General features: G+C 36.9%; 1 protein-coding gene across 2 annotated transcripts in view; it reads left to right on the top strand.

Moving 5' to 3' along the window:
• Positions 1-25,515, top strand: part of Gabra3 (gamma-aminobutyric acid type A receptor subunit alpha3) — a 184,906-nt gene extending 159,391 nt beyond the window's left edge. For both annotated transcript variants that reach the window (XM_051141384.1, XM_051141386.1), the window contains exons 8-10: positions 5,485-5,637; positions 12,950-13,161; positions 24,493-25,515. In XM_051141384.1, the coding sequence (XP_050997341.1) occupies positions 5,485-5,637; positions 12,950-13,161; positions 24,493-24,831 (704 nt within the window). In that variant the 3' untranslated portion in view covers positions 24,832-25,515. The remainder of the gene's footprint in view (positions 1-5,484; positions 5,638-12,949; positions 13,162-24,492) is intronic.
• Positions 25,516-26,360: the final 845 nt, after the last annotated feature.

The following is a 26,360-nucleotide window of genomic DNA, read 5'->3' as shown; positions in this document are numbered from 1 at the left end:
CTATCCATTTGTCTGCAAATTTCAAGATTTCCTTGTTTTTGATAGCTTAATAGTATTCCATTGTGTAAATGTATTACAGTTTCTTTATCCATTCTTTGGTTGAGGGACATCTAGGTTGTTTTCAGATTCTAGCTATTATGAACAGGGCTGCAATGAACATAGTTGAGCAAATGTCCTTGTTGTATGGGGGAGCATCTTTAATGTATATGCCCAAGAGTTGTATACTGGGTCTTGAGGGTAAAATTATTCCCAATTTCCTGAGATAGCACCAGATTGATTTCCAAAGTGGTTGTACAAGTTTGCATCCCCACCAGCAATGGAGGAGTGTTCCCCTTTCTCCACAATCTCACCAGCATTTGCTGTCATTTTGCATTTTTTGATCTTTGCCATTCTGATGGGTATAAGATGAAATCTCAGAGTCGTTTTGATCTGCATTTCCCTGATGACTAGGGATGTTGACCATTTCTTTAAGTGTTCCTCTGCCATTTGATATTCCTCTGTTGAGAATTATCTATTTAGCTCTGTGTCCCATTTTTTAATTGGGTTATTTGGTTTGGTATTGTTTAATTTCTTGAGTTCTTTATATATTTTGGATATTATAATTTTTATAAAGTTTTCAAGTCATTAGACATATAGGAGCCAAGCATAATGCACATATAATTCAGTAGCAATATACTAACAATTATATTAAAGGTATTAGTACTTGTTTTGGTTACTTTAAATAAAAGCAAAATAATAAAATTCCCTCTTTCAAGGCCAGAGAATTCTGGACAATTATTTGTGTTTTTCTGTGGAAAATGTAGCATTTCATTGCTGAAAACTCAGCAAAGTAATAGTTTCATTTGTAATGGCATTGTGCAGGGCTCATAGCCTATTTAACCAGCTATCTACCATTATGTCCTGTGTTTAATTCTATAAACAATATTGTGTATACTCTCCTTTTCCAGACAGCATTCTGCTACAGTGTAATTATCTGTCTATGATCCAGACAGAACATTTTTGAAAATAATACCTGTTGACAAACTGCTCCTCTGAAAGTTTAATCAATTCTTTTTTTCCACTGTCCCTGTATGAGCACCCATATTTTTCTTTCTACTTAGCAATACTGGAATTATGAATTCAATTAATTTCCTTCAAAGATATGCCAAAGTGTTAAATGTTAGAATGTGTCCTTATTTGGGAATAATGCCATTATAATGTAGTTACTGAAGATGAGTATTGCACTAATGTAATGTAATTGTTCTGATGAAAAGAGGAACTTTGGACAGAGTGAAGAAGAGTAAGCATAAGAGACTATATGAGCACAAAGGCTCTGAACAGGTGGATCTTTTAATAAGTAAAGAACTGTCAACATTTGCCCACAAACAAGTTGAAACTAGTAAGAGTAAAGAGTTCCTTTCAGGTTTTAACCAGAACCTGGTCCTACTGAAACCTTCAGTATAGACCGCTGGTGATACAACTGTCTTGTTTAAACTTTTCTAATACCTGCTTTTTATTAGGGAAGCCTCAGCAAACTAACACAGCAGGAAATTCTCATTTTATTTTTTCTTACCAATGAAGAAATTAACATATACATGGTGATGAAATTAATAATAATTAATTGCTGAGCATGTGATATGTGCTAGTCACTGCACTAATTATTAGCTCATTTTAACCCTGAACAACACTGAGGTAAGCATTATTGTTTATGCAGGTCTATGGGTAAAGGAATCATGAGACTAATACAGTGCCTTAAGCACATATATTTTAGTTCCCTCAAAATTTTTAGTATGCATATTCTGCTATGTCTTTTTGCTTTTAGAGATACAGCATGGATTCTTATGTGTCAAACATAGTGTACTTCATTACCCCACTACCATCTGATCCCTTACCAAATCCAATAAAAGCCTTGATGGCTGTGTAGAAGAGCCACTTTTGCTTCATGGGCTTTCCTTCCTTTTGTCTTTGTTTCCTTGTCTTCTTTCTTTCTAGAAGATTAAAAAGTATATTTAGTTATTTTGGATAGTGAGAATGCACCCTAAGTATGGTATATCCTAATCCCAGAACCCATGAGCATGTTAGGTTATGGAAGGAATGGTTATGATGGTAAAATTAAGGTTTCTTATCTGGTATTTAAATAAAGATATAATCCTGGATTATACAAGTAGCACCAAAATAATTACAAAGTTTTCTCATAAAAGGCAGGTAGGAAAACCAGAGCAAAATAAAGCAGGGTAACAATTCAAAAAGTTATGTTGGCCTCCTCCCTAGAATCACCAGAAAGACTGAAAATTTAGCCAATTCGGTATATGGGTATCAAAATATTATGTTTCCTCATAAATATGGACACATTTTTACCTGAAATGTGAGAACATAAATTTGTTAAATGGCTAATAAGAAACAAATATAGCTCTCTGTTCATAATTAAGATTTTAAAAATTAATTTTAGAAGTTGAAGTAGAGCAAGATATATAGACACAGGAAATATTAAATAGTGCCTTTTGTTGGGCAACATTTATGATATTACTATGATAATTTGCCAAATGGGAGGAAATTGAGTCAGTACTGAAATTAGAAATGGGTGTTAATGACTAGCCCACAACTTGTCTTTATTTCAGACTAGTTATTTTAATAATTACCATTTATTATATTAATGTCTCTACTGGGCACCATCCATTTCAGTTTAGTTATTTCTCTGTAGAAACATCCCACAAAAGCTTTGGGGCAAAGGTGTTATTGCTTGCTTCTTTGAGCAGAGAAAATAAATATCTCAGTAGCTCACTGTGCTTGGGCTATGCTCGTTCTATTGCTGTTTCTTGACTGGTTGTTCTTATGACTTCATACTTGCATCTTCCTCATTGATACATTACATTTGTAATGTTCTTAATGCACATCTATATAAGCTTTGGTCCATGTTTAAAGTTCTTTTACTCCTTTCATTAGTTCTCTGTATTGTGTATCTGAATAAAATGATTTAATAAGCATAAATGCATATTTTAAGCTAGTTTTAGCTATGATAGTGTGTGTGCTTTCCTAAGTATATACACACTGTGTGTATGTATAACACATAATTCTAAGGAAATATGCAAGCAACAGATAACCATGGTAGCAAAGAGATAAGATGGTAGAGTGGGGAACCCTTTGCTGTACACACGTTCATGCTTTTTGATTTAAAAACTATGTAAATATTATTATCAAACATAAATGTGTCAATAATACCCTTCTGTGTGTTGACCATGCTCCTCCATGGAGCTTCCATTATGTGACTGGGGAACTGGGCAGAAAAGAGACCTGCACTCCATTGATATTCTATGTGCCATGATTGCGTTTCTCTCCAAAGTGTCAGGAGCCAGCACATCAAACAGAAGATTTCTCCTCTTGGCTCCAGATTCAAATATCTGTATAATAAGTCAATGTAAATAGGATGAAAGAAGATGAAACAGTTCTCCAATGTCATGGAAAGCTGAGTTCTCACGTTGACAACAAAAATGTGGAAAGATGATAAATGCTGGCTATGTGTTTGAGAAGAACTTGTCTGTGAATTGTATAATGGATTAGTTTGCAAACATTCTAAAGTGGTCTTTCATTCTCCCCCTGTCATTTTCCAGTAGATATAGGTAATCTGAAAAAAAAAAAGGCAGAAATAAGAGATCCCTCCTCAAGCAGGACTAAGTTTTAGTTCTCATTTAGAAGATGGCCTTTGCCATTTGGAAGAAAGAAAGCAAGAACAATAATGAAAAAAGGAGAGAAAAGCTAGAAGAAAATATATTCTGTTATTTACAACAAATGGTCCATTTGATAAACATTTCACAAGCACATTTGTCTTCCTTTTCATATTAATAGAGTACAACTGTGAGTAATAAATAGTACATAGTAACATTAATATACCAATTATATTTTGTATATTAGGTATTTTACATGAATTGCAAATATTTGATAAGTATGGGTTAAGAGCTATGAAACTAAAATTTGTAAGAGAAAAATGGTCAAACTAATCAAAGTCCAGATCTTAGAAAAAATAAGTCCTCCACTCCTCAGGATGAAAGAGTGATGGAAAGGTAATGGAAGAGGAGAAGAAAAGAAGGAAGAAAGAAGTCAGATACAATGACAAATACAGAGATAAGGGGAAAACATGATGCCAAGCATTTGAATATTTTAAATTTGGTCTAAGGCACCTAAGAGCTACCAGTTTTGGAGATGAGATAATCTGTTGGCAGGATCAGTTCAGATGATAATAGGGTATAGAGAAAGTAAAATGTTAAAATATCTCTAGATACCCAAATAGTCATGCCAAATAGCTGGATGAATATATTGGTCTAGCTACCGTTGGGAACCGGAAGGCTCTTATAAGAAATTATTATCATATTGTTGGCTTATAGCAGGGTAAACTTCTTGTCTCTCAGATCTGGAGGTTAAGAATATGAAATCAAAGCCTTGTCAGGATTATTTCTGTCTAGAGATGGTGAGGAAAAAAAATCTGTCTCTTTATTGTTCATAGCTTCCTCAGAAGGTGGTCAGTCTTTAGTGGTGCTTGGGTTAAGACTACACCACACTATTCTCTGCCACTGCTATTCATGGAAAATGGAGGGTTTATCTATGTCAAATGTTATTGAAAACTACAGAAGGTTATGATTCACTGATTGATACTGACAGAGTAAGAATTAATATACACTGTTGTTTGCCATGTCAGCAGCTCTGTTGAAGGGAATGAGGTAATGTCAGTTCACATTCTTCTATGTGAATGAACTTTAAATGCAATTTATATATTCATATGTATGAGTGTGCTCTTGTTTGTACGTACATCACAAATATGCAAGGTATTACAGTGGCCAGAAGCGAGTGGGTGTAAGTTCCTCTGGAGCTGGACTACGAGGTGGTTGTGTATTGCATGATGGAAGGGCTAAAAACTGAGCCTGGGCCCTCCACAGGTACTGTGCATACTCCAGCCCTCATGTAATCTTTTGGTTCTAATAAAAATAATGCCTGTAGAATAGCAAAACATAGTACTTAAAAAGTAAATTATGGGTTCAACCTATGTGAAGTTAATTTTGAGCACCACTAGTTCCTAGCTGGGTACTTCTGCAAGGTGTTCAGTCACTTGTTGCCTGAGGTTTTTGACCTGCAAAATGAGGACAACAGTAGTCCCTACTTCATATGGCCTTTGTGAAGATTACATGTTTGATAAAGTGTTCCATGAGTATGTATCATGCAGTGAGTACTTTCTTTATAAACTGCCATTATTTCTCATTATGGAAATGAGAACATGATTTGAATAAACATATGCAGACTTGCTCTGAGCAAGTTGTTATGGCATATTATTGGTGTATTTTTTCACAACAAAAATACTATTTCATAATTTTGATTTAGGAGCTCAAGAGTTTGGAAGGTATTAGAATATCTTAACTTGAATATAAGATTGAGGATCTCTGGGAACAGAATTGAGGCCCAAGCTGCTTTAACAAAGTTCGTATGACTTCATGCTGCCTAATTTTATTCTCTGTCCAGGAGAATATGTCGTCATGACAACCCACTTTCATCTGAAGAGAAAAATCGGCTACTTTGTCATCCAGACCTACTTGCCATGTATCATGACTGTCATTCTGTCACAAGTGTCTTTCTGGCTTAATAGAGAATCTGTCCCTGCTCGCACAGTTTTTGGTAAGTGTTGTTCCATGGAGAATGGGGGTGAAACACTTGCACAATCATAGCAAAAGTGAGAAAGATGGAAAAAAAAAAAACACTGCTGCACATGCAGGATGGTGCCCAAGGCCAGTGGCAGTAACGCATCGTCAGATGTTCGGATTTCAAACAACTAAGTTCTTAACAAAGGAGCAAGGATACAAATGGTGAAATGGTACAATTACTCAACTGTTCCTTATCTAGTTTCGTCCTGAACCAGGAAGAAATTGAGTTTTCAGTGAAAAATATACAAACTTAGTGTAGAGAATAGAAGTAGTAGATTGGGTCTTATAAATTACCATTTTCATTTAAAGATTTCTTTTATGTGTATGAGTATTTTGCCTGTAGCTATGTTGTATGTAAGTATGTGTGTGTATGCATGCCTGTATGTATGTGTGTGTGTGTGTGTGTGTGTGTGCACTCTGTGCATGCCTGGTGACTGTGAAGTCAAAAGAAGGTATAACATTTGGCTAGAAAGAGGTCTATAAATGGCCGTACACCACCATGTGAGCAGTGGGAGCTGAATGCAGGTCCTTTGTAAAAAGAACAAGTGCTTTAACTCCTGAGCCATTTCTCTAACCTCCAGGAATGATTTCATGTATACATATATGAGCGACTTGTTGCATATGCTCTAGCATTTTAAGTGCATAAATTCACTGATACTCAGGAAAGACTGCATATATTTAAATGGTTTCTTAAATATTATGCAGAATCAGAGAACTTTACTTCCGCGTGAGGTTTCTTATATCTAAGAAGCAGTTTGCATAACATTGGCCCATCTTTCCTCAGAGACTTAAAGCATACAAAACATTGTCTGCCTGATTTTTCTCACAGCAAGATTCTTGAAGCACAAAAATTAATTCTTTTAGGCTATTGAACCACTGGGGAAACAGAGACTGTGAAACATAAACTCAGAAGCTGTACAGTGTTATTACATCAATAGTAAATGATGTTTCAGAGAGAAGTAACACATTGGGTCAGGTCCAGGAGGAGATAGCAGCAGAGAAAGAGAAAGCTCAAAACAATAAGAAAGGTACAACATCATGGAAGCTGAAAGGAAAGTATTTAGTGGCAGGAAATAATCATGTGGTCTGAAGATTCACTGTGAATTTCTGTAAAACCTAGCTTGAAGCTGTTTGTTCATTACCGTGAAGTAGAGGAAACACAAGCTTTATGGGTATAAGTTAAAAGTGGCCATTATTAGAGGAAAAATATGATCAGAATATATTGTATGAAAAATTATTTTGAATAAAAGTGGCCATTTTAGTTGGGTTACTGGTTTTGGCAAACAAGTGTGTGAGTTTTAAAATATAAAGGAGGGTTCTGATCTTCAGTAATGCTAAGGACTATAACAAAGCTGTTGTATACTGAATAATATACTCCAAAAACTCATCTCCAAGTCCATGGGATGTGGAAATGTGACTGTATATGATAAAAATGAATCTCCAGATCTGATGCAGTTGAAGATTTCCAGATGGAGAGATTATTCTACATTGTCAGGTATTTAACTATAAATATTGTGATAAAGGAAGCCAGGCAGATTGGAAGATATTCTCTTGTTGTTTTATAGAAAGAGGAAAGGCCTCACTGGCCAAGAAATGCAATTGATGAAGCTTTGAAAGCTGCAAAAGGTGGTATATTATTACACCAGAGCCATCTAAGGGAGTGGACTCTGGTCAAGATTGACCTTGACTTAGTAAAAGTAATATCAGGCTTATTGTGCTTAGATCTATAAGTGCAGGTCTGTGGTATTTTAAGTCACTATATATGTAATAACTTGTTACATCAACCTTAAGAAATTGAAATGAAATCATTGCTACAAATCCAATACCAATGAAGGGTTATGACTTAATGTAAATGAACATTAAGAAACTATACATAGGATAGAGAGATAATGTGGAAACATTTTGATTTTGGCCTAGAGTATTTGTGAAATGAGTTCCTTGAGGATTTATTTTTATCATTATTTAAACTTTGCTTCATACTGAATCATAATTCTAACTTACAGTAACTGTATTGATGTGAAAACTCTGACTTGAAAAGTTAATTTAAAAAGTAAGAACCAAGAGCCAAGAATAGCCAGTATCCTCTTGAATAAGAACAGACTGGAGAAACAAGCCTCATGGGATGTCAAGACAATTAAACTTCACTGTTCATTAAGGCAGCATTGTATTGGCATAAAGAAAAAAAAACAAGTAAATAAGTAAATCAAACACTATAGTGTGCTTGAAAATAATCCTTTGCACATAGAAACTTGATCTATCACAAAGATACCATTGGAGAGAATTAATTGAAATTACTCATGGACTTAAATAAAAATATGAAGCTCTTAAATAAAACATAAAAATGATAAAATATCTATCCTTTGGAAATATGTACTTAACTTTAAAAGAATTTTACATAACCCCCTAATCTGGATATATATAACCAACTGAAATTAATAATGTAAATAAAGTGCATTAAATCAAAAGCACTCCCACAAAGACCCAACAAAGAAAGAGAATTTCAGACACATTTCTCTTATGAACACTGATGCAAAAATAATAAAATGTTGGCAAACCAAACCAGAAAACATATCAAAGGCGACATTCATCATGACCAAGTAGGCTTCATCCCAGGCACGCAGGGGTGGTTCAATATACAGAAATCCATCAATGTAATTCACCATATAAACAAACTGAAAGAAAAAATTACATAATCATCTCATTAGAGGCTAAAAAAGCATTTGACAAAATCCAACAACCATTCATGTTAAAAGTTTTGGAGACAGCAGGGATACAAGGCACATACCTAAACACAATAAAGGCTATATACAGCAAGCCAATAGCCATTAGCAAATTAAATGGAGAGATACTCAAGGAAATTCCACTAAAATCAGGGACTACATAAGGCTGCCCACTCTCTTGATATTTTTTTAATATAGTTCTTGAAGTTCTAGCTAGAGCGATAAGACAATAAAAGATCAAAGAGATACACATAGGAAATGAGGAAGTCAAAGCATCACTATTTGTAGATGATAGGATAGTATACATAAGTGACACCCAAAATTCCACCAGAGAACTCCTGTTGTTGATCAGCGCTATCAGCAAAGTGACTGGATACAATTTTAAGTAAAACAAAATTTAGTACTCTCCTGTATACAAATGACAAATGGGCCAAGAAAGAAATTAGAGAAACTATATCCTTTTCAATAGCCACAAGTAACAAAGTATCTTGGTGTAACTGTAACCAAGCAAGTGAAAGACTTTTATGAAAAAACCTTCAAGTCTCTGGAGAAAGAAGTTGAAGAAAATGTCAGAAGATATAAAGATTTCCCAGGACACTGTCAACAGAACAAAATGACAGGGAGAAAATCTTCACCAACCATACAACAGACATAGGCCTAGTATCCAATATATATAAAGAACTCAGGAACTTAAACATCACCAAATCAAATAATCCAATTTAATATTGCGGTACAGAGCTAAACAGAGAGTTCAGGAAAATAAAATCAAAACAACTCTGAAATTTCATCTTACACCCATCAGAATGGCTAAGATCAAAAATTCAAGTGACAGCACATGCTGGCAAGGATTTTGAGAAAGAACACTCTTCCATTGCTGGTGGGAATGCAAACTTGTACAACCACTTTGGAACTCTATCTGGTACTTCCTCTAACAATTATAAATAGTCCTACCTCAAGACTCAGCTATACCACTCCTGGGCATATACCCAAAAGATGCTCCACCATTCCACAAGGACATTTGATCAACTACGTTCATAGCAGCTTTATTCGTAATAACTAGAATCTGGAAACAACCACAGTGTCCCTCAACTAAAGAATAGATAAAGAAACTGTGGTACAGCTACAGAATGGAATACTACTTAGCTATTAAAAACAAAGAAATCCTGAAGTTTGCAGGAAAACAGATAGAAGTTGAAATGATCCTCCTGAGTGAGGTAACCCAGGCCCAGAAAGACACACATGGTATGTACTCACTTATTAGTGGATATTCGCCCAACACAGATGTCTTTTGAGAAACTCCACCCAGCTGGGGATTGGGAGAGATGTTGGAACTCTAGGTGGAGCTGTGAGAGTGGTATGGAAGAATGGGGGATAGAAGTACCCAGAGGTTTCAGGAGCCCTACAAGGAGACCATCAAGGCAGGAGGTTCTGGACCCAGGGGGACCTGCACAAACTGTTGCACCAGCCAAGGACAATGCATTCAATAAACCTAGACCCCGTTGTTCAGCTCTAGCCAGTGGACAGCTTATTCTCCAGGCTTCCGTCAGAGCTCTAGGGGAGGGGAATGGGCAGAAGGGGAATGTGGCATGGGAATGGGAAGATACAACTGGGATGTAATCTGAATAAATTATAATAAATTAAAAATTTTAAAGTGGTTGGGACAATTTTAAAGAGGTAATAATATAAAACTGGCCCTATCTAAAGAAGGATTTAAAGTTGCAATTACAAGAAAATCCAAAAAGAAAGAAAAGAAAATCCATAAACCCCAGCATGATAAGTTGAAAGAATGTAAACTAGGCATTGTTATCATTATATTTTCCCTGAATGTAATACCAATGGATGTTCATCAAATCAAAGAAAAATTATTCTGTAAGAAATGTTAAAATTATTAGTGAAAATAATAGATAAATGAGTCATGATGACTTTGTATCACATATACAAATAATAGCAGTAGCATAAACAAAATACTATGGTCTACTGTAATCTATGTAAATTGATGTGGAAAATAGACAGTATTCTATATAATTTCATTATTAAGAAATATCAATTAGAATTAAAACATTATAAATGAAAGATACGTAGTGACTGAGAATTGTCTATATCTTCTAGGAATGTTAAATGCACAACTACTTTAATAAATTTGACAATGTCCTATAAACATTCATACCATTATAATTTTATATTTCTATTCCTAGGTATTTATGAAAACATACTTACACAAATACTTAATGCAATTAAGGTGTTTAGACACCTTTATAATAAGAGTTGAAGACTGAAAACAATTCAAATTCATATGCTCATTAATATGTGAATAGATAAACAAATTAGATTATCTTAAAACTATGAGTTTACTCTGAAAGCAAGAAATGACTCTCAAGATAGATGAAACAGGATTAAACATAAATTATTCCACTATTACACTGAATTGTATCCAGACACAAATGAATGCATACTGTATGCTAATAAAATGTAACGATGTAGGGGCCAGAGGCCAAAGAGAGGGTGTTAGGTACATAAAAGAGTCTATGAGAAAGAGTGTAGTTAAGGCTGAGGAGTCATGTCAGTTTCCCTTATCAGGAGGTGCTTACTCCACTGTTTGTGCTAATAGACTCAGTGATTCCTCTTATTGCCTTGCTTGTAGTGTATCAAAGCATCAGCATTGCATTCTGTGCCCCACTTGACCCAGGCACATATTTCCCATCCTCTTCAGTCTTGCAACAATTAGAATGAGATTGTGATCATTTCTCCTTCAAAGCTGAATGACTTTGGGAATATGAAAGTCCTGGGGTACCTAATACAGATGGGGATAAAGAAGGCACAGAGAGATTAAAGGAATTACCAAGATATAAAACAAGCAAGTGGCAGCCAAGAAGTTCTAGTTCTACAAAAGCCCACAAGATACGGATGTTTCAATAGTTGTGATTTCTCAGAAAGGTCAAAAACCCAGAATTTTATACAGCTACAAAAACACATTCCATATTTGTTGCCTTATCAGAAGAACATCCCAACAAAAGAGAAGCAGAAACCAGACTGAACTCAGAACTGTGATCTAAATCATGGCCTCACTTTCAGGCTTGTCAAAAGAAAACTACCAGCACGGGTAGGAAAATGAACTAAAGGAGGACATGAGGAAAACCCTGATTTACATCACTCTGGAGAAGACAAGACTCTTCCTCGATCTCTATAGGCCTGTACCGGATATGAGAGAGTATAATTTACTTTTCTGTTGGGTCACAGAAAGAGCCTTGAGATCCATCAGTAGGCTGATCATTAGAGGAACCACATTTAGCCCAAAAGGAAGCCTTTGTATTTTAGAAGCTCTCTTATAACAAAATGGTTCACTTACTATTCAGCAGAATAGTCAGAGACTAAGGAACAGCTATAAAGTGCACTGAAGAATCTTATTCTTTTCTTTTTATATTTTTATTATATATCTTTTTACATATACATGAATATTATAAATACATACAATAAACTACCTATTGCAAGAAGAACCATGAAAAAAATCAGGAATTACATAAATGTTACATTTATAGTGTTTTGGTTATTTGTATTTGGCAGCCTTGAAGAAAACATCTTTCCTATCTTGGTGAGTCTAAAATTCTGAATGTAAATCAATATCTATCATATCTCATCTCTATCAGCTTAAACCAACTATCTAGACCAAAAAATATCTTAACCCCTAAACAACTAAGCTTAATTGTAAAGCTAAAGTATCTGGTCCTCAACACCATCAGAGATTTGAGAAGGAATAAAATTAATTATGTGAGTATACAGGAAGTGTAGATTAGAAGCTTCCCAAATGAGAAGATGACAGAGACAGTTTGCTACCTAAACAGTCACCCAAAATTCTCTATAACATTGGAGTATAATTTTCATCCTTCTGGCCCAGTATATCTGACAGACGTATTTGTGAGACAGGAACCATTGAGGACTTGCTTACCCTGTCTTGGCAGAGTTTGGCCTTCGACTCTGCCTGCACCAAGCTTGCCCATTTTTAGGCAGAATTCTGTCTGTGGTTTAAGGTATAGGTATGAATCTATGGATATATAAGGCAAAGTATTTAAATAAGATCTTCAAAAGCCTCAGAGACCTACAAAATGTGGCATTTAAAGATTTCTTTAAATTATTTTTAAAGATTCTTTGGCAACAAGACAGGTTAACTCCTGGCAGCACCCAGTCTGCCTCAGAGAAGGTAATAAGCATCAATGAACCTTCTTACGGAGTTGGCTTCAAATGTGGCAAACTAGTCCCTGGGCAAAAGGTCCTCATTTCTACCACAGACTGAATCTTATTCTTACAGCAGTTGGAAAAAACTGTTTGCTACATTGATCTATCCTGCCTTGACATTCTGGACAATTTACTTTAAAATGGACCATTACTTGATGCAAAGGAAAACGATGTTACATAAAAGTACATCAGGCTATTCCACAGACAACACAACTTAAGGGCCCTTACTCAATAAGATGCAGCGCTTCCTTTGGGGGAGGAAGTAGATGGCCCTCGTCAGGTAAACTGCCAGTGTCCTCCAGTTGCAACTGGCTCCTTGACTTTTTCTCTCCTCAGGTGTCACCACTGTTCTCACCATGACCACCTTGAGTATCAGTGCCAGAAACTCCTTACCTAAAGTGGCATACGCGACGGCCATGGACTGGTTCATAGCCGTCTGTTATGCCTTTGTATTTTCTGCGCTGATTGAATTTGCTACTGTCAACTACTTCACCAAGCGGAGTTGGGCTTGGGAAGGCAAGAAGGTACCAGAGGCCCTGGAGATGAAGGTGAGTGGCAGCAAAGGAAGAGTTGAGAAGCACTTCCTGAGAGATCTGTATTGGGACCAGAAGTGAACAGCCTGTAGCCTGCAGAAACTCAGCAGGGCTATGTTCTATTCACTGGGGTCATCAATCCAATTCTCAACAGGAGTGTTTCTTGCTAACCTGGAGTTCAACTAGAAACAATGAAAAGAAGGCTAATAGCATGGAGGGCTTATGTCTTGTGGTGTTGATTCAGATATAAATGTGATGCTGCCAGACACAGGAGAAACCGTTTGGAACTTAGAAAAAGACCCAGAAGCTTGGAGTCTTATCTATATTCAAAGCACTTCTAGCCTTCCTTTTCCAGAGCACTCACATCCCAGTAAAGCTGACGTGCTCATCATTCCTCCCAAACCTGTATATTTTGTATTCTCTACCTGAAGAGCTCTTCTCCCATCCATCCTGGCAAAGACATACTCATTCTTTCTTTTTTTAAAGGTTTATTTATTATTTATACAGTATTCTGCCCACATGTGTGCCTGCTTGCCACAGGAAGGCACTGGATCTCATTACAGATGGTCATGAGCCACCATGTGGTTGCTGGTAATTGAACTCAGGACCTTTGGAAGAGCAGACAGTGTTTTTAACCTCTGAGCCACCTCTCCAGCCCCCTACTCAGTCTTTCAAACCCAACTAAAACATTATTTTCTCTGTCGAGCCTGCCATGAGTCATGGAGATATATTTGGCTTGCCTTTGTGTGAGTACTCTGATATTAAAATAATCTGGTTCTATTAAAATTACTCATTCGTCTCATTATTGAGTTGTGAACATGTTGAATAGTGGAGCTTATCTTCATCTTGACACAACATCTGAATAAGAATGAAAGCTGAAGACATGTTGGCTAAATAGGCAGATAAAGAACAGAGACAAGACAAACTCGATTGATAGGAATGAACCATGAATGAGATCAAATATATTATCATTTGATAGTTTGGATGAGTTGAGGTATCGAGACCTAAATGTATGTCTCAGTTATGGTTTCTATTGCTGTGAAGAGACACCATGACCACAGCAACTCTTACAAAGGAAAACATGTAATTGTGGCTGCCTTACACTTTCAGAGGGTTAGTCCATGATCACCATGGTGGAGGACATGGCAGCAGGCAGACAGACATGGTTCTGGAGAAGTTGGCTGAGAGCTCTACATCTGGATTTGCAGGCAGCAGGGAGTGAACTGGCTTGAGCTTCTGAGCCCCCAAAGTCCACCACGTAGTGACACACTTCCCCCAACAAAGTCACACCTATTCCAACAAGGCCACGCATCCTAATAGTGCCACTTCCTATGGGCTAAGTATTCAAACACATGAGTCTATGGGAGCCATAACTACTTAGATCACCATAATGTACACTATAGTATTCTAAAAAGAACTAGAAATGTAATCCAATAATTGCTCTTCAAAGAATCATAAAAAAGATAAATGATACTGAAGCCTTTTCAAGCTGGGGTAAAAGATATATTTCATAGAATAGAATGCTGAGTTACCAATCTCTGAAACAGACTGTAATTTTTTACCTAAACAGAACTTACTCACTTTGGTGTAAAACTCTCTCTATTTCTTCCATCTACTCTATCGTAGGGTTTTGTTTGTTTGTTTATTTTATTATTGTACTTTTGCTGGTTGTTACATTTTTATCCTTGCCATACATTGGCCCTTCTGTATCTTGACTTAATAATTATGATCTGAGGATATTGACCTCATCTACAAACCATAAGGAAATTAATGTACTTATCCTACTTCTCCCATTCTATTGTCTATTCCTTGTTCAACTTTGTACTAGTGATATTGATATCTTGTCAAGTTTAATAACATTCACATCATTGTATGCAGTCATAATTCTTGGCATTATTTATCATATTTTTACATTTCAATAGGACATTTTCTCAAAAGTCAACATACCTACGTTCTATTAACTTTTTAGTTATCTCAAAATTGTTGTCTAAAGCTTTTTAAAGGTCTCATTGTAGCCATATTTACCACTTTCTTGGATGTGCAAAATACCCATCAAATGTCTCTGTACTGAATTGTACTTGTGTTGGTAAGTCTATACTCACATACTCTTTCTCTAAGACTTTTTAAGAATCCCTTTCTATTTTCAGTGTTGGCACTGAATGGTGTTATCCAACAATAGAGCCAATATGAAATTTCTCATACCACAGAACACTTCTTTTTATGGTATAGATATCCATGTAAATATACCTTTCATTTGTGAACTCAACTTATTTTACACCACATGCACTTATAATTGATTTTATCACTTCTCTGAGAGTTGCAATGTGTTTTGAAAATATTCATCACACTCCCGTAGTTCTTTCTAAATCCACCTGCCCTTACCCATCCACTGAACATTTTTGTACTCTTTTGCTTTTAAACCCAAAAGAACAATTTGTATTGCCAAATATTCTTAGATGTGTGTGTGTGGTCTTCTGCAAATCAGGAAAGGAAGGAACATTTCTAAATTCCTTTTCTGAACGCACTGTTACCATGATACAAAAATCAAACAAAGATCCAACCCCCAAAAAAATTATAAAGAAATACCCCTGATGAATATTGATGAAAAATCTCAATAAAATAGTTATACACACAAATAAAAAGTAATTCCAAAAGAGATCTTCTACCATATTCAGGGAAAATTCATCCAGAGATGCAGGGATGGTTTGACATATTTAAATCAGTAAATGTAATGTAATATATAAATAAACTAAAGAACAGAAATTATGCGATCATATCATTAGATTCAAAAGAAGCCTTTGACAAAAATCCAACATCCACCATGTTGAAAGTCCTAAAGAGAATAGGGATGTAGGAGGCACATCTCACACAGTAGTCAATATACAGGAAGCCCCCTACCCAACATCATCCTAATGGGAGAAAACATGAAATAATTTCCATTAAAATAAGATAAGAATCTTCACTTTCCTTACTCCTGTTCAACCTAATACTTGAAAGAGATCAAGCGAAAAATAGGAAATACAAATAGGAAATTCAAAGTATCTTTATTTGCAGATGATACAGTTTTATATATAAAAGTCCCTGAAGGATTTCACTAGAAAATTCACACTGCTGATAAAATTTTTTTCAGCAAAATAGGCGAACGCAAAATTAACTGGTATTTTCTTCTAAAAGCTGTAAATTATTGGATTTTAATGTATAAAAAAGAGCTTTATTGATATCAAAGATTCATTCTGTTCTTTTCCTAGAAGTGCCACTGATGTATGCCGTAGAGATTTCTGAGATCTTCTATAATAATTTTAACTCTACTAAAAAAATAACTTTAACTCTATTATTCTTCCTTTAATCTTATTGTCATTTTCTCAAGCTTATCTTCCATGTCTCTGATTACTGTCAACAATTCCTGATATCTTCTTCAATCATGTACACACCTTACCTTTTGAGACAGAGTATCTCACTGAATGAAAAGTTCACTCATTTGGCTATATTAACTAGCCAGTGAGCCCTGATACTTTCTTCAGTGCTAGGATTATAGGCACTTGATTCTATCCCAGGATTTTTTTTAATGGATTTTGGGTATAAGACCTAGGTCCTCGTGCTTTCCTAGCAGCTAGTTTACTGACTGAGCCATCCCTCCAGCCCAATTGACTTACATTTATTTCATGATCTTTCACAACTTGTTTTCATGCCTTCCACGTTTCTCTTGTGTATTCTCCAACAATCTTTATTGCTTATCTTACTCCCTCATGCAGCAAATTTTGCATCAGTTATTACTTTAAGTTGCAATAGAACAACTCTTTACTATCTATTATGTGTGGAAACATTCTTTTAGGAAGTGACTCAGAGGGTGATTAGGACAGTGGTGAGTACTTGAAAGTGAGTTGTAGTCTTCATAATTTTCTGTCTATATAAACTCTCATGGGTACTACTCCATGTAATGATCCTGCTTCTAAGTAGCAGAAGTTTTCCCTTGCCCAGAGGAAAGCACTCTCTATATTATATAGGCGGGATGCTTCCTGTGCCCATTTGGGGCTATACCATTCATTTTCTATTCTTTGCCAATATTCAGTGATCAAATTTAATTCTAGGATGACACTACTTTCAATATTGTGTTCAAAGATAAGGATCATTGCTTCTCCACTTGTTGAAATTCTATTTTTGACCAGAACCATAAAACAACAGACATTATTGTAATCACCATGATCTGATTATAATTACATTTTGGTATCAAGGTTATAAAATTCCAGTTTCACAAAAATGAGGCTTTAGGGTTTGAGACTATAACTCTGCTGTAGAATGTTCATCTTTAAAATAAAATGATACAAAACCTTAAAAAGGTTCCAATGAGTAAAGATGCCCCAGGTCTGATAAGCAAGAAATTCCAGAATGTATTATTAAATAGATATTTTCAGAAAAGTTAGCCCAATGACTGATATAGTTTAAGTTCACTAAAGAGAAATTATAATAATTTAACTTCTAGTAAAAGGTTAATAAACTAATAGAACAGAAAATGGTATAGAATTTATCAACATACTTGATTAAAATTTTAAAATATTTTATTTTCATTTTATGTGCTTGGTTAGTTAAGTGCACTGATTCATGCAATTCTCCCCAGAGGGCAGAAGAGAGCATCAGAGGTCTTGGGATTAGAATTGTAAGCTAACATCTAGGTGTTAAGAATTGAAGCTAGTTCCTCTGCAAAAACAGCAAGTCCTTTTAACTACTGATTTATCACTTTAGACTCGCTGATTACTGTTCTATTAGGCTCTGTGATGAACAGAAAATACTTAAAGTAGTACAATTATGCTGATATAATTGGTTGACCAATTGAAGTCAAACAAATTCTTCAATGGACTAACCTTGACCTGGCCTGACAGAGACTCTTGAAGATAATTTATAGGATTCTTTTAACTCTAATCTCTCAAGATGCTGTCCTCTGAGACTTGAATGAAGATTCAAAATACATAATGGTTGTCAGGGGATGATTTTTGAATTAAGAATCAGAAAAAACTGTATGAAGTCAGAAATGATAGTTTAAGGGCTGGAGAGATGGCTCAGCCGTTAAAGGCTAGGCTCACAACCAAAAATATTACAAATGATAGTTTAAAATTGAGAGACTAAGAGCAAATATCAATTCAATTCTACAATTAGTTCTAGCACATGAAAGCATAATAAAAAATTGGTTCTGAGTTAAGAATATGCATTATATATACACATGACCCCCTCTTTTTCTGGCATGTAATCTTGCTGTGTCACCGAGGCTGACATTCAGCTAGTTCTCTTACTACCTAAATCTCCAAAGCAGATGGAATTTCTGGCATGTATCGTCACACTCGGTTTTGAAATCTCCCCTTGTAGATTTCTAGGACCCTCTGGATCCTTTTATTTTGCTGTTCTCCCATGCGTCTCTCATTTAGAGTCCCAATAGGATGCCTTCCCCTCTGTCCCAGTTTCCTGGTAAGTGAAGGCTTTCGTGGGACATGCCCCTTGGGCTAGTATGCAGATATAAGTGAGTATATACCATTTGATTCTTTCTGCTTCTGGGTTAACTCACTCATTATGATCATTTCTAGTTCAATCCATTTATCCACAAATTTCGGGAATTCCTTGTTTTTAATAGCTGAGTAGTATTCCATAGTGTATATGTACCACAGTTTCTTTATCCACTCTTCTACTGAGGGACACTTAGGCTGTTTCCATGTTCTGGCTATTATGAATAAGGCTGCTATGAACATGGTTGAGCAAATTTTCTTGTTGTGTGCTGGAGCATCTTCTGGGTATATTCCAAGGAGTGGAATAGCTGGGTCTTGAGGAAGCCCTATTCCCATTTTTCTGAGATAGCACCAGATAGATTTCCAAAGTGGCTGTACTAGTTTGCATTCCCACCAGCAATGAAGGAGTGTTCCTCTCTCCCCACATCCTCGCCAATATGATAGGCAGATTTGGGCCCAGGGGTCCCGCTCAAACTAAGGCACCAGCCAAGGACAATACAGGAGGTAAACTTTAAACCCCTTCCCAGATCTAGCCAATGGTCAGAATATTCTCCACAGTTGAGTGGAGAGTGTGATACGACTTTCTCACATACTCTGGTGCCTCACATTTGACCATGTCCCCTGGAGGGGGAGACCTGGTGGCACTCAGAGGAAGGACAGCAAGTAGCCAAGAAGAGACTTGATACCCTATGAGAATATATAGGGGGACGTAATCCCCCTCAGGAACAGTCATAGGGGAGGGGAATAATGGGAAAATGGGGGGGGGGAGGAATGGGAGGATACAAGGGATGGGATAAACATTGAGATGTAACAAGAATAAATTAATAAAAAAAAAAAAAAAAAAAAAAAAATCTCCCCTTAAAGTTTTCATTCACTCCTTTCAATGCATAGTTAACCTTGAACAAGTCACTCCTTTTCCAGACACAAAATGCTTTGTGATTATTACTCTCTCTTGAAGCTTGCTTGTTTAAATCTTTTAGCACTTTGTTCTTTCTTAGTCACGTCCTGAGTCACTTTTTAAATGATCCTTTTTATAGCCAGCATTAGCAATCCTACTCTGCACTGACCTTCCTTCTGTGGCTCAGCTCTAGTTCTCGTTGCCCAGCATGGCTGTATGTATTGGTCCCCTCCTGTAGGATCTGAACTTGACGACAGAGATCACTTTTTATCATGCACTGTTGCATCTCCAGCATGCACCAGAGAACTACCATCTAATAGACAATTTTGAAATATTTAGTAACTCAATAACATATGGAAACTTTCAAAATCTGATTTCTCTATTTTTTATTTCTTTACCTGGTATAGTTACAGTAAAGTATGATTACATTCACTTATCAGCACCCAGGTACTCTCTAGTCACTTCAGTACAAAGCAGATTATTTTATTTTATTTTTGCTAGAAAATTATAGGTATGAATAGGTTGAAGATGGTTAGGAGTTTCTTTAAAAGCTTGTATACTTAAATTATCCTGACCCTTCAGTCAGTATCTGTAGGTCTTTTCTGTTTCAATACACATCTTTTCCTATAAAAGTAAATTTAAATATTTTTAAAGATTTACCTTATTTTGATTGTGTGTGTGTTTATGCATGTGCCTCTGTGTGTATATACACATGTGTATGCATTACTTGTGGCCTGTACTGCAGAGGGTGTTTGACTCCCCTGGAGCTTGGAGTTATAGGCAGTTGTGAGCTGACTTCTTGATGTGATTGCTCAGAACTGAACTTGGCTCTTCCACAAGCATAGCTGCTTAGCCATATGTTTAGCCTCCTAATATAAATTTTATTTTATCTATTTCTTTTACTGTCTTTCTAGGGAGTGCAGAAACCACCATATAAAGTTCAAATCAATTTCTTGTGTTTCTTTAATCTCCTCAAAATACTGGTAGTATCTGAATCTTTCCATTCTTTTATTCTAAGCTATAATAAATTGAAACTGGATAATTCCCCCATGGATACTTTAGGGATCTCCCATTCTTTCAGGAAGCTGGTCTTCCATCTACATTTTTCCTCCTTTCTATACACCTAACTAATCCCTATACTGCCTTCCTTTATCATTCTTTTCCTCCTTTGTTAAGATAGAGTCTCTCACTGAACCTAGATGTCACCAATTCAACTGGACTGTGTAGCCAGCAAGCCCCAGGGACTCTTCTGCAGCTTTCCCAGAACACATGGGTGTTAAGGGTGTTAGCTCAGGTCTCACTGAACTATTTTCTCATCCTCAAATTGTCTTTTGTTGTAATTAATCTTTCTCTAAGTATTCTCTCTCAGTTTTCTGAGGGCCAGGTCTTTGATTCATCATACAATTTTTCATATTCAAATATATTACGTAAAGTAACTATCATAAACAATATAGTATGTATATTTAAAGTTTGATAGGCAGAATTAGAGCAATAGGGTTCATTATATTATTCAAATAAATGTAGATGTACGTCACAGTTAGTTCACAAGTCTAGGTTACAGCCCAGCACTGTAGGGACAACACTGTAAGGGAACAAAAATGTGAAGCTACCAGCCATAGTCAAGAACAAAGAGAAATAAATGCATCCATGCATACCGCTCACTCCATTTTCTGTACCATAATTCAATTTAGGTCTCACGCCTAGAGAGTAGTGCCACCCATATCATGGAATAACCTGATCCAGATAGTCTCCCATTGAGACTGTCTTCCCAAGTGATTCCAGATTTTTCCAAGTTGACAACTAAAGTTATCACATATAGATAGATGTTTAAAATTTAAATTATGGTAAAATTTGCTATTTTTATTTTTATTATTTAAATGTTATTTGTTGACAATTTTGTATTTGTGTCCATGCATTCTGATCACTCTCACCCTCACTCTGTTTTATCTCCTTTCCATCCCTGTACTTTTTATTTCACAAAACATAAAATTCTCCACTCATTAAAGGACGCTTTCTTTACTTCCTGCTCTATGCTGTAATGTTCACTTTCATTCCCTTTTTGACCATGTAGGTAGAAATGTGGTAATGATTAAGATATGTCATGTTGGAAATGGTGAGAGAAACTAAAAGGTAATTTTACTTTAGCATTTAAATAATCTGTGATTTAATCAACTGCTCCTTCTCTTTCCCTATAGAATGTAAAGTGGCTGTGGAGGCAAACAAAATGTTTATTGTCCCAAGTGATTATTTCCAAGACCTAGTCATAGCCAGCTTATAAGAGGACTAAGTGAAATGGCTGGTAAAAGATTTTAGCAAAGTCAGGGTAGTGTTTTTTCCTTTTCTGGTTTTTCTTGTTCTTGTTGGTGGTGGTATTTTTTTTTTTTTTTTTTTTTTGTCTACCCATGTAAAAAAGAAATTACTAAGCAAGTTAATAAGCAGGCAAACAAGTAAAGCACTATTTTATTTAATAGCAAAAGCACTTAACAGCAGGAATCTATTCACAGAACGATTTTGCTAATTATAAATGAGCCTCATGTAGTATTTAAAGCATTTATAAGGTTCTTAGAAGGCTTTGCATTCTGTGCCCCTTGTGCTTGGAACAATGTGACTACAATCTTCCAACAGAAAGAAAAGTACTGCTTTTGAAATGTCTTGTTAGTCAGACTGTTTATTTACTTAAATGAACACCCCCTTATCTTGCACATACTTGCTCCCCTCATTCCCCAACATTCTCTGCCCCCAACTGAGAACACTGATGCTAACATAGGCAGGCAGAGTGTGGCCTTTCAAGAACTGGCCTTTTATTTCTGCACCTACAACTCCTGCAACTCCCTTTATTCTTGCCATGCTGTGACTCAGCCACAGAAACCCCCTTGTCATCCCTCACCAGTGTTCTGGGCCTTTGCTGTATTATCATCCAGTGCCTCCTGCTCAAGTTGTAATACAGGAACTAGAAACCTCATAGCCTTCTTTGAGCTGCCTTTTCCATGATGGCTGCACTTACAGTTAGGACTCAAGTTACACATTATGACAGTCATATGTTCACAAGGCTCTCTTCAACAATAGACTGTGAGCACGTAGGGAAAAGGGACTGAAGCATAACTTCCAACCTTATGCTTAACCCTAAATATCTAGCATATTTTGGCCCCGTTGATATTCAATCAATGTTGTAAAAAGGTGATTATTTGGATCAGGAAAGTAAATGGTACTGTGGTCTAATGGCAGAAAGATAAAAGTGATAAGAATTCTGAAGGAAGCAAAAGAGACAAGGGGAATGAGGTAACAAAAGAAGACAGGAACGGACAAACTTAGAAAGGAAATATGTAAAGAACTGGGAAAGTAAAGAAGTCAATTCTAGGCTCTGAGAAAAGTCAAGAAAGAGACTGGTGTATCTGAGGAAGAGCTGGAAGGAAGACATGGGAAGAGTTTGTAGGTTTTAAACTAGGCCACTGCCTCGGGCTGCAGTTAGGAGCTAGCTCACAATGCCACACAGCATCTCTATGCTGATCCAGGTGTAAGCATTGTCTCCTTTGTTTTGCACGATGACCATACCAGTGCAACACCACATAAGCATGAGTGTGTGTGTGTGTGTGTGTGAGAGAGAGAGAGAGAGAGAGAGAGAGAGAGAGAGAGAGAGAGAGAGAGAGAGAGGCAGAGAGAGAGAGAGAGAGAGAGAGAGAGAGAGAGAGAGAGAGAGAGAGAGAGAGAGAGAGAGAGAGAGAGAGAGACAGGAGACACTTTGTGTGTTTTGGGGATAGTTTGTGCTGAAAGGGTCCCCAAAAGGCAATGTCATAACAAGCTTCTAACTGTCTTTGCTTTTGCTGATCAGAAGAGGCCATTTCTTCAGCTTTGTGGGGTGGGCTGTGGCTCCTGCCAGCAGCCTGACAGGAGTTGAAAACCTTTATACACCCCTTACTTTGCTAAACACCTTTATAGTGCATGTGGGCAGCATGTTGTGATGATGCATGCAGGCATTCCATAGTATTTATTATGATCTTTAAGCCAGAATGACTTTGCAGATTCACCAAGCTCTCTTCTTCACAGGAGGTGTGCCCCTTGATGGTTGCAGCCTTTTGGAGTTTTTCTCCTCGGGTAACCAAGAGTATCTTGTGCTATAGAAAGCAGCATAATTTATCTATGGAAAAAAGTTAGGAATTTGGATTGGTAGTATGTGTCTGCCATTTAATCTGAGGCTGACTTACATATCAAGGGGAATAATGTCACCAAGTGGGTTACTGTGAGGGATGAAATCACAAAATCTCTAACAATTCTCACTGCCATTCTCTCCTGCTCAATCTGCCAGTAATTCTCAGCTTCAGTTTACAAATAAGGAAACCGAAGCTTACAAAGGAACAGAGATTTATCCAAAGACACATAACTAGAAAGCTAATCTTCCAGTTTTCGTTCACATGTTGTGATAAAACACTTAACTAAAGCAAATTAAGAGAAGAAAAGGGTTGATTTGGCTTCACTTCCTAGTCCTACTCCGTCACTGATGGAAGCTGGGGCAAGGACTCCAGGAAAAGCTTGAAGCAAAAACTATGAAGGAATGCTGCTTGCTGGCTGATCTGATTTGATAGGCCCAGGCTTAGATAGCTTTATCATATAGTTTAGGACCATGTGCTCAAAGAATAGTGATGCCCACAGCAATCTAGACCCATCTACATCAATGAACAATCAAGGCATGTCCCCACAGACATGCTCAAAAGCCAACCCTGATTGTGGGCAACCCCTCAATTGAGACTCACTGTGCCAAAGTGACAGTTGGGGCAGCCTAGGATAGTTAAAATGCAAGTTTTCTGTTTTTAAAACACTTTCCCTATATATAAACCTGACTACTTGGTTCTATAATGCCCCTCATGGTTCTTCCTCCCTACAGTCTCCAGAGGTACTTGGTGCTGTGAATTCATCTTTTGTTTGTTTCATTCTCCCCAATTCCCTTTTTCCTGGCTCTAGAAGAAAACACCAACAGCTCCAACAAAGAAAACAAGTACCACCTTCAACATCGTGGGAACCACCTATCCTATCAACCTGGCCAAGGATACTGAGTTCTCCACCATCTCCAAGAGTGCTGCTGCGCCCAGTGCTTCTTCAACTCCAACAGTAATTGCTTCACCCAAGGCCACTTATGTGCAGGACAGCCCTGCTGAGACCAAGACCTACAATAGTGTCAGCAAGGTTGACAAAATTTCCCGCATCATCTTTCCTGTGCTCTTTGCCATATTCAATCTTGTTTACTGGGCTACATATGTGAACCGGGAATCAGCTATCAAGGGCATGATCCGCAAACAGTAGATAGTAGTGGCAGCACTGCAACCAGAGCATTGTATACCCCATGAATCGTCCAAACCCCCAATGCAGGGCTCTCTCCTGTCATGTGGTTCATGTTTCTTTTCAACCCTGTTCCAAACTGAGTGTAATCACTTTCTCAATTCATATTTATGATCCTCGTTGAAAATGTAACAACCGAAAAATGACTTTTCCCTTGAACATTGCTTGGATTGAGCCAAACACTGCCATGTGTCCAGTTTCTCATTTTAGTATGCCAGTCTCCCCCAGCTGATGGCACTGCATGTGTTTAATTTCATTCTGCCCATTGAAGAAAGACAGGAGACTCTACTTCTTCTACTGGAAACCTTGGCTGTGTGAGGTCCAGGCTGTTAAGTTCCAGGAGCATTCTTGGCAAGGCTTCATTGGATAGTTCTGACACTACGGAGTCAGCTTAGGCTGTCTCATATAATCTTGTCTATCTGACTCCTCCCATGCTCGGAACAGAGCTTAGTAGGGCAGATGAACTAGTAGAATGAGGAGAAGCCTGTGGAAACTTCTGAAGTAACCCCTAAATTGTTTCTTGCCTTGGAGGTCAGTGGGAATAACTGAGGCTCACCTCTATCAAACATGTACGATGAGAGAGAATTAGAGAGAGAGAGAGAGAGAGAGAGAGAGAGAGAGAGAGAGAGAGAGAGAGAGAGAGAGAGAGAGAGAACTCACTGAGTCTTTCCAGCATTAAAACGATGGGCTCTATTGTAGTTTCAGCCAGCACCTCGGGAAAGTAGCTCTTCAAGGAAAGTCCCCTTGCTTCAATAACATTGAGCCCTTTATAGCCAGCTGAGTATTGCTTACTTTGGATTCATGGCTGACTGCAAACTCTTCTGGGAAAAATGAACAAACAGGTTTTTAAAAATTTTAAATGAAAAAGGTACATGTATACATAAACTGATCTCAATCAAATGCCTACACAAGAATTGTTCAAAGACAGGGAATATGAGAAGCTCACCTCCCTGCCAAGGGAATTAGTTAAATAGTATATGGAGTAAGATGGTTGGTAGTGGTTGAGTGCTGAAATCTTCCTCAAAAGAAAGGGCCACAAAAAGGGGAAAGTCACATTTTCCGTCCACGTTGTACGTACAGTGCCCTCTTTCAGGCCCAGTCACTTTGCTCCCATTACGTCAAGGACTTCATACATGCTTTGGATGCCAATGTAATGAGAGGTGAATTGCAGATTCATAAAAATATCTCTACTTATTTTTGAGTCAATTAAATCATTAACTGTATTAGCAATTTTATAATGTATTAGAAGCCATTCGATCTTATTTGTTCTTAAATGTGAATAAAAAGAATAGACATAATTTTTATAAAGTAGTCCCAGAAGTTTGAATAATTTGCTTGTACTTCTTACAAATGTCTTTAATAAAGAAATATCCCACACCCATTTCTAAAAGCCAAAATGAGGGAATAACTGAGACCTTAGAATCAGCACTACTATAGTGGCCCCTCTGGTCATGACGACAGTTTGGACACTAGAAAGGTAACAATACATTACC

This window comes from Acomys russatus, chromosome X (genome assembly GCF_903995435.1).
Source record: "Acomys russatus chromosome X, mAcoRus1.1, whole genome shotgun sequence".
In the NCBI taxonomy this organism is placed as follows: domain Eukaryota; kingdom Metazoa; phylum Chordata; class Mammalia; order Rodentia; family Muridae; genus Acomys; species Acomys russatus.
Note: the sequence above shows the minus strand (reverse complement) of the source record. Positions and strands in the feature narration are given on the sequence as shown.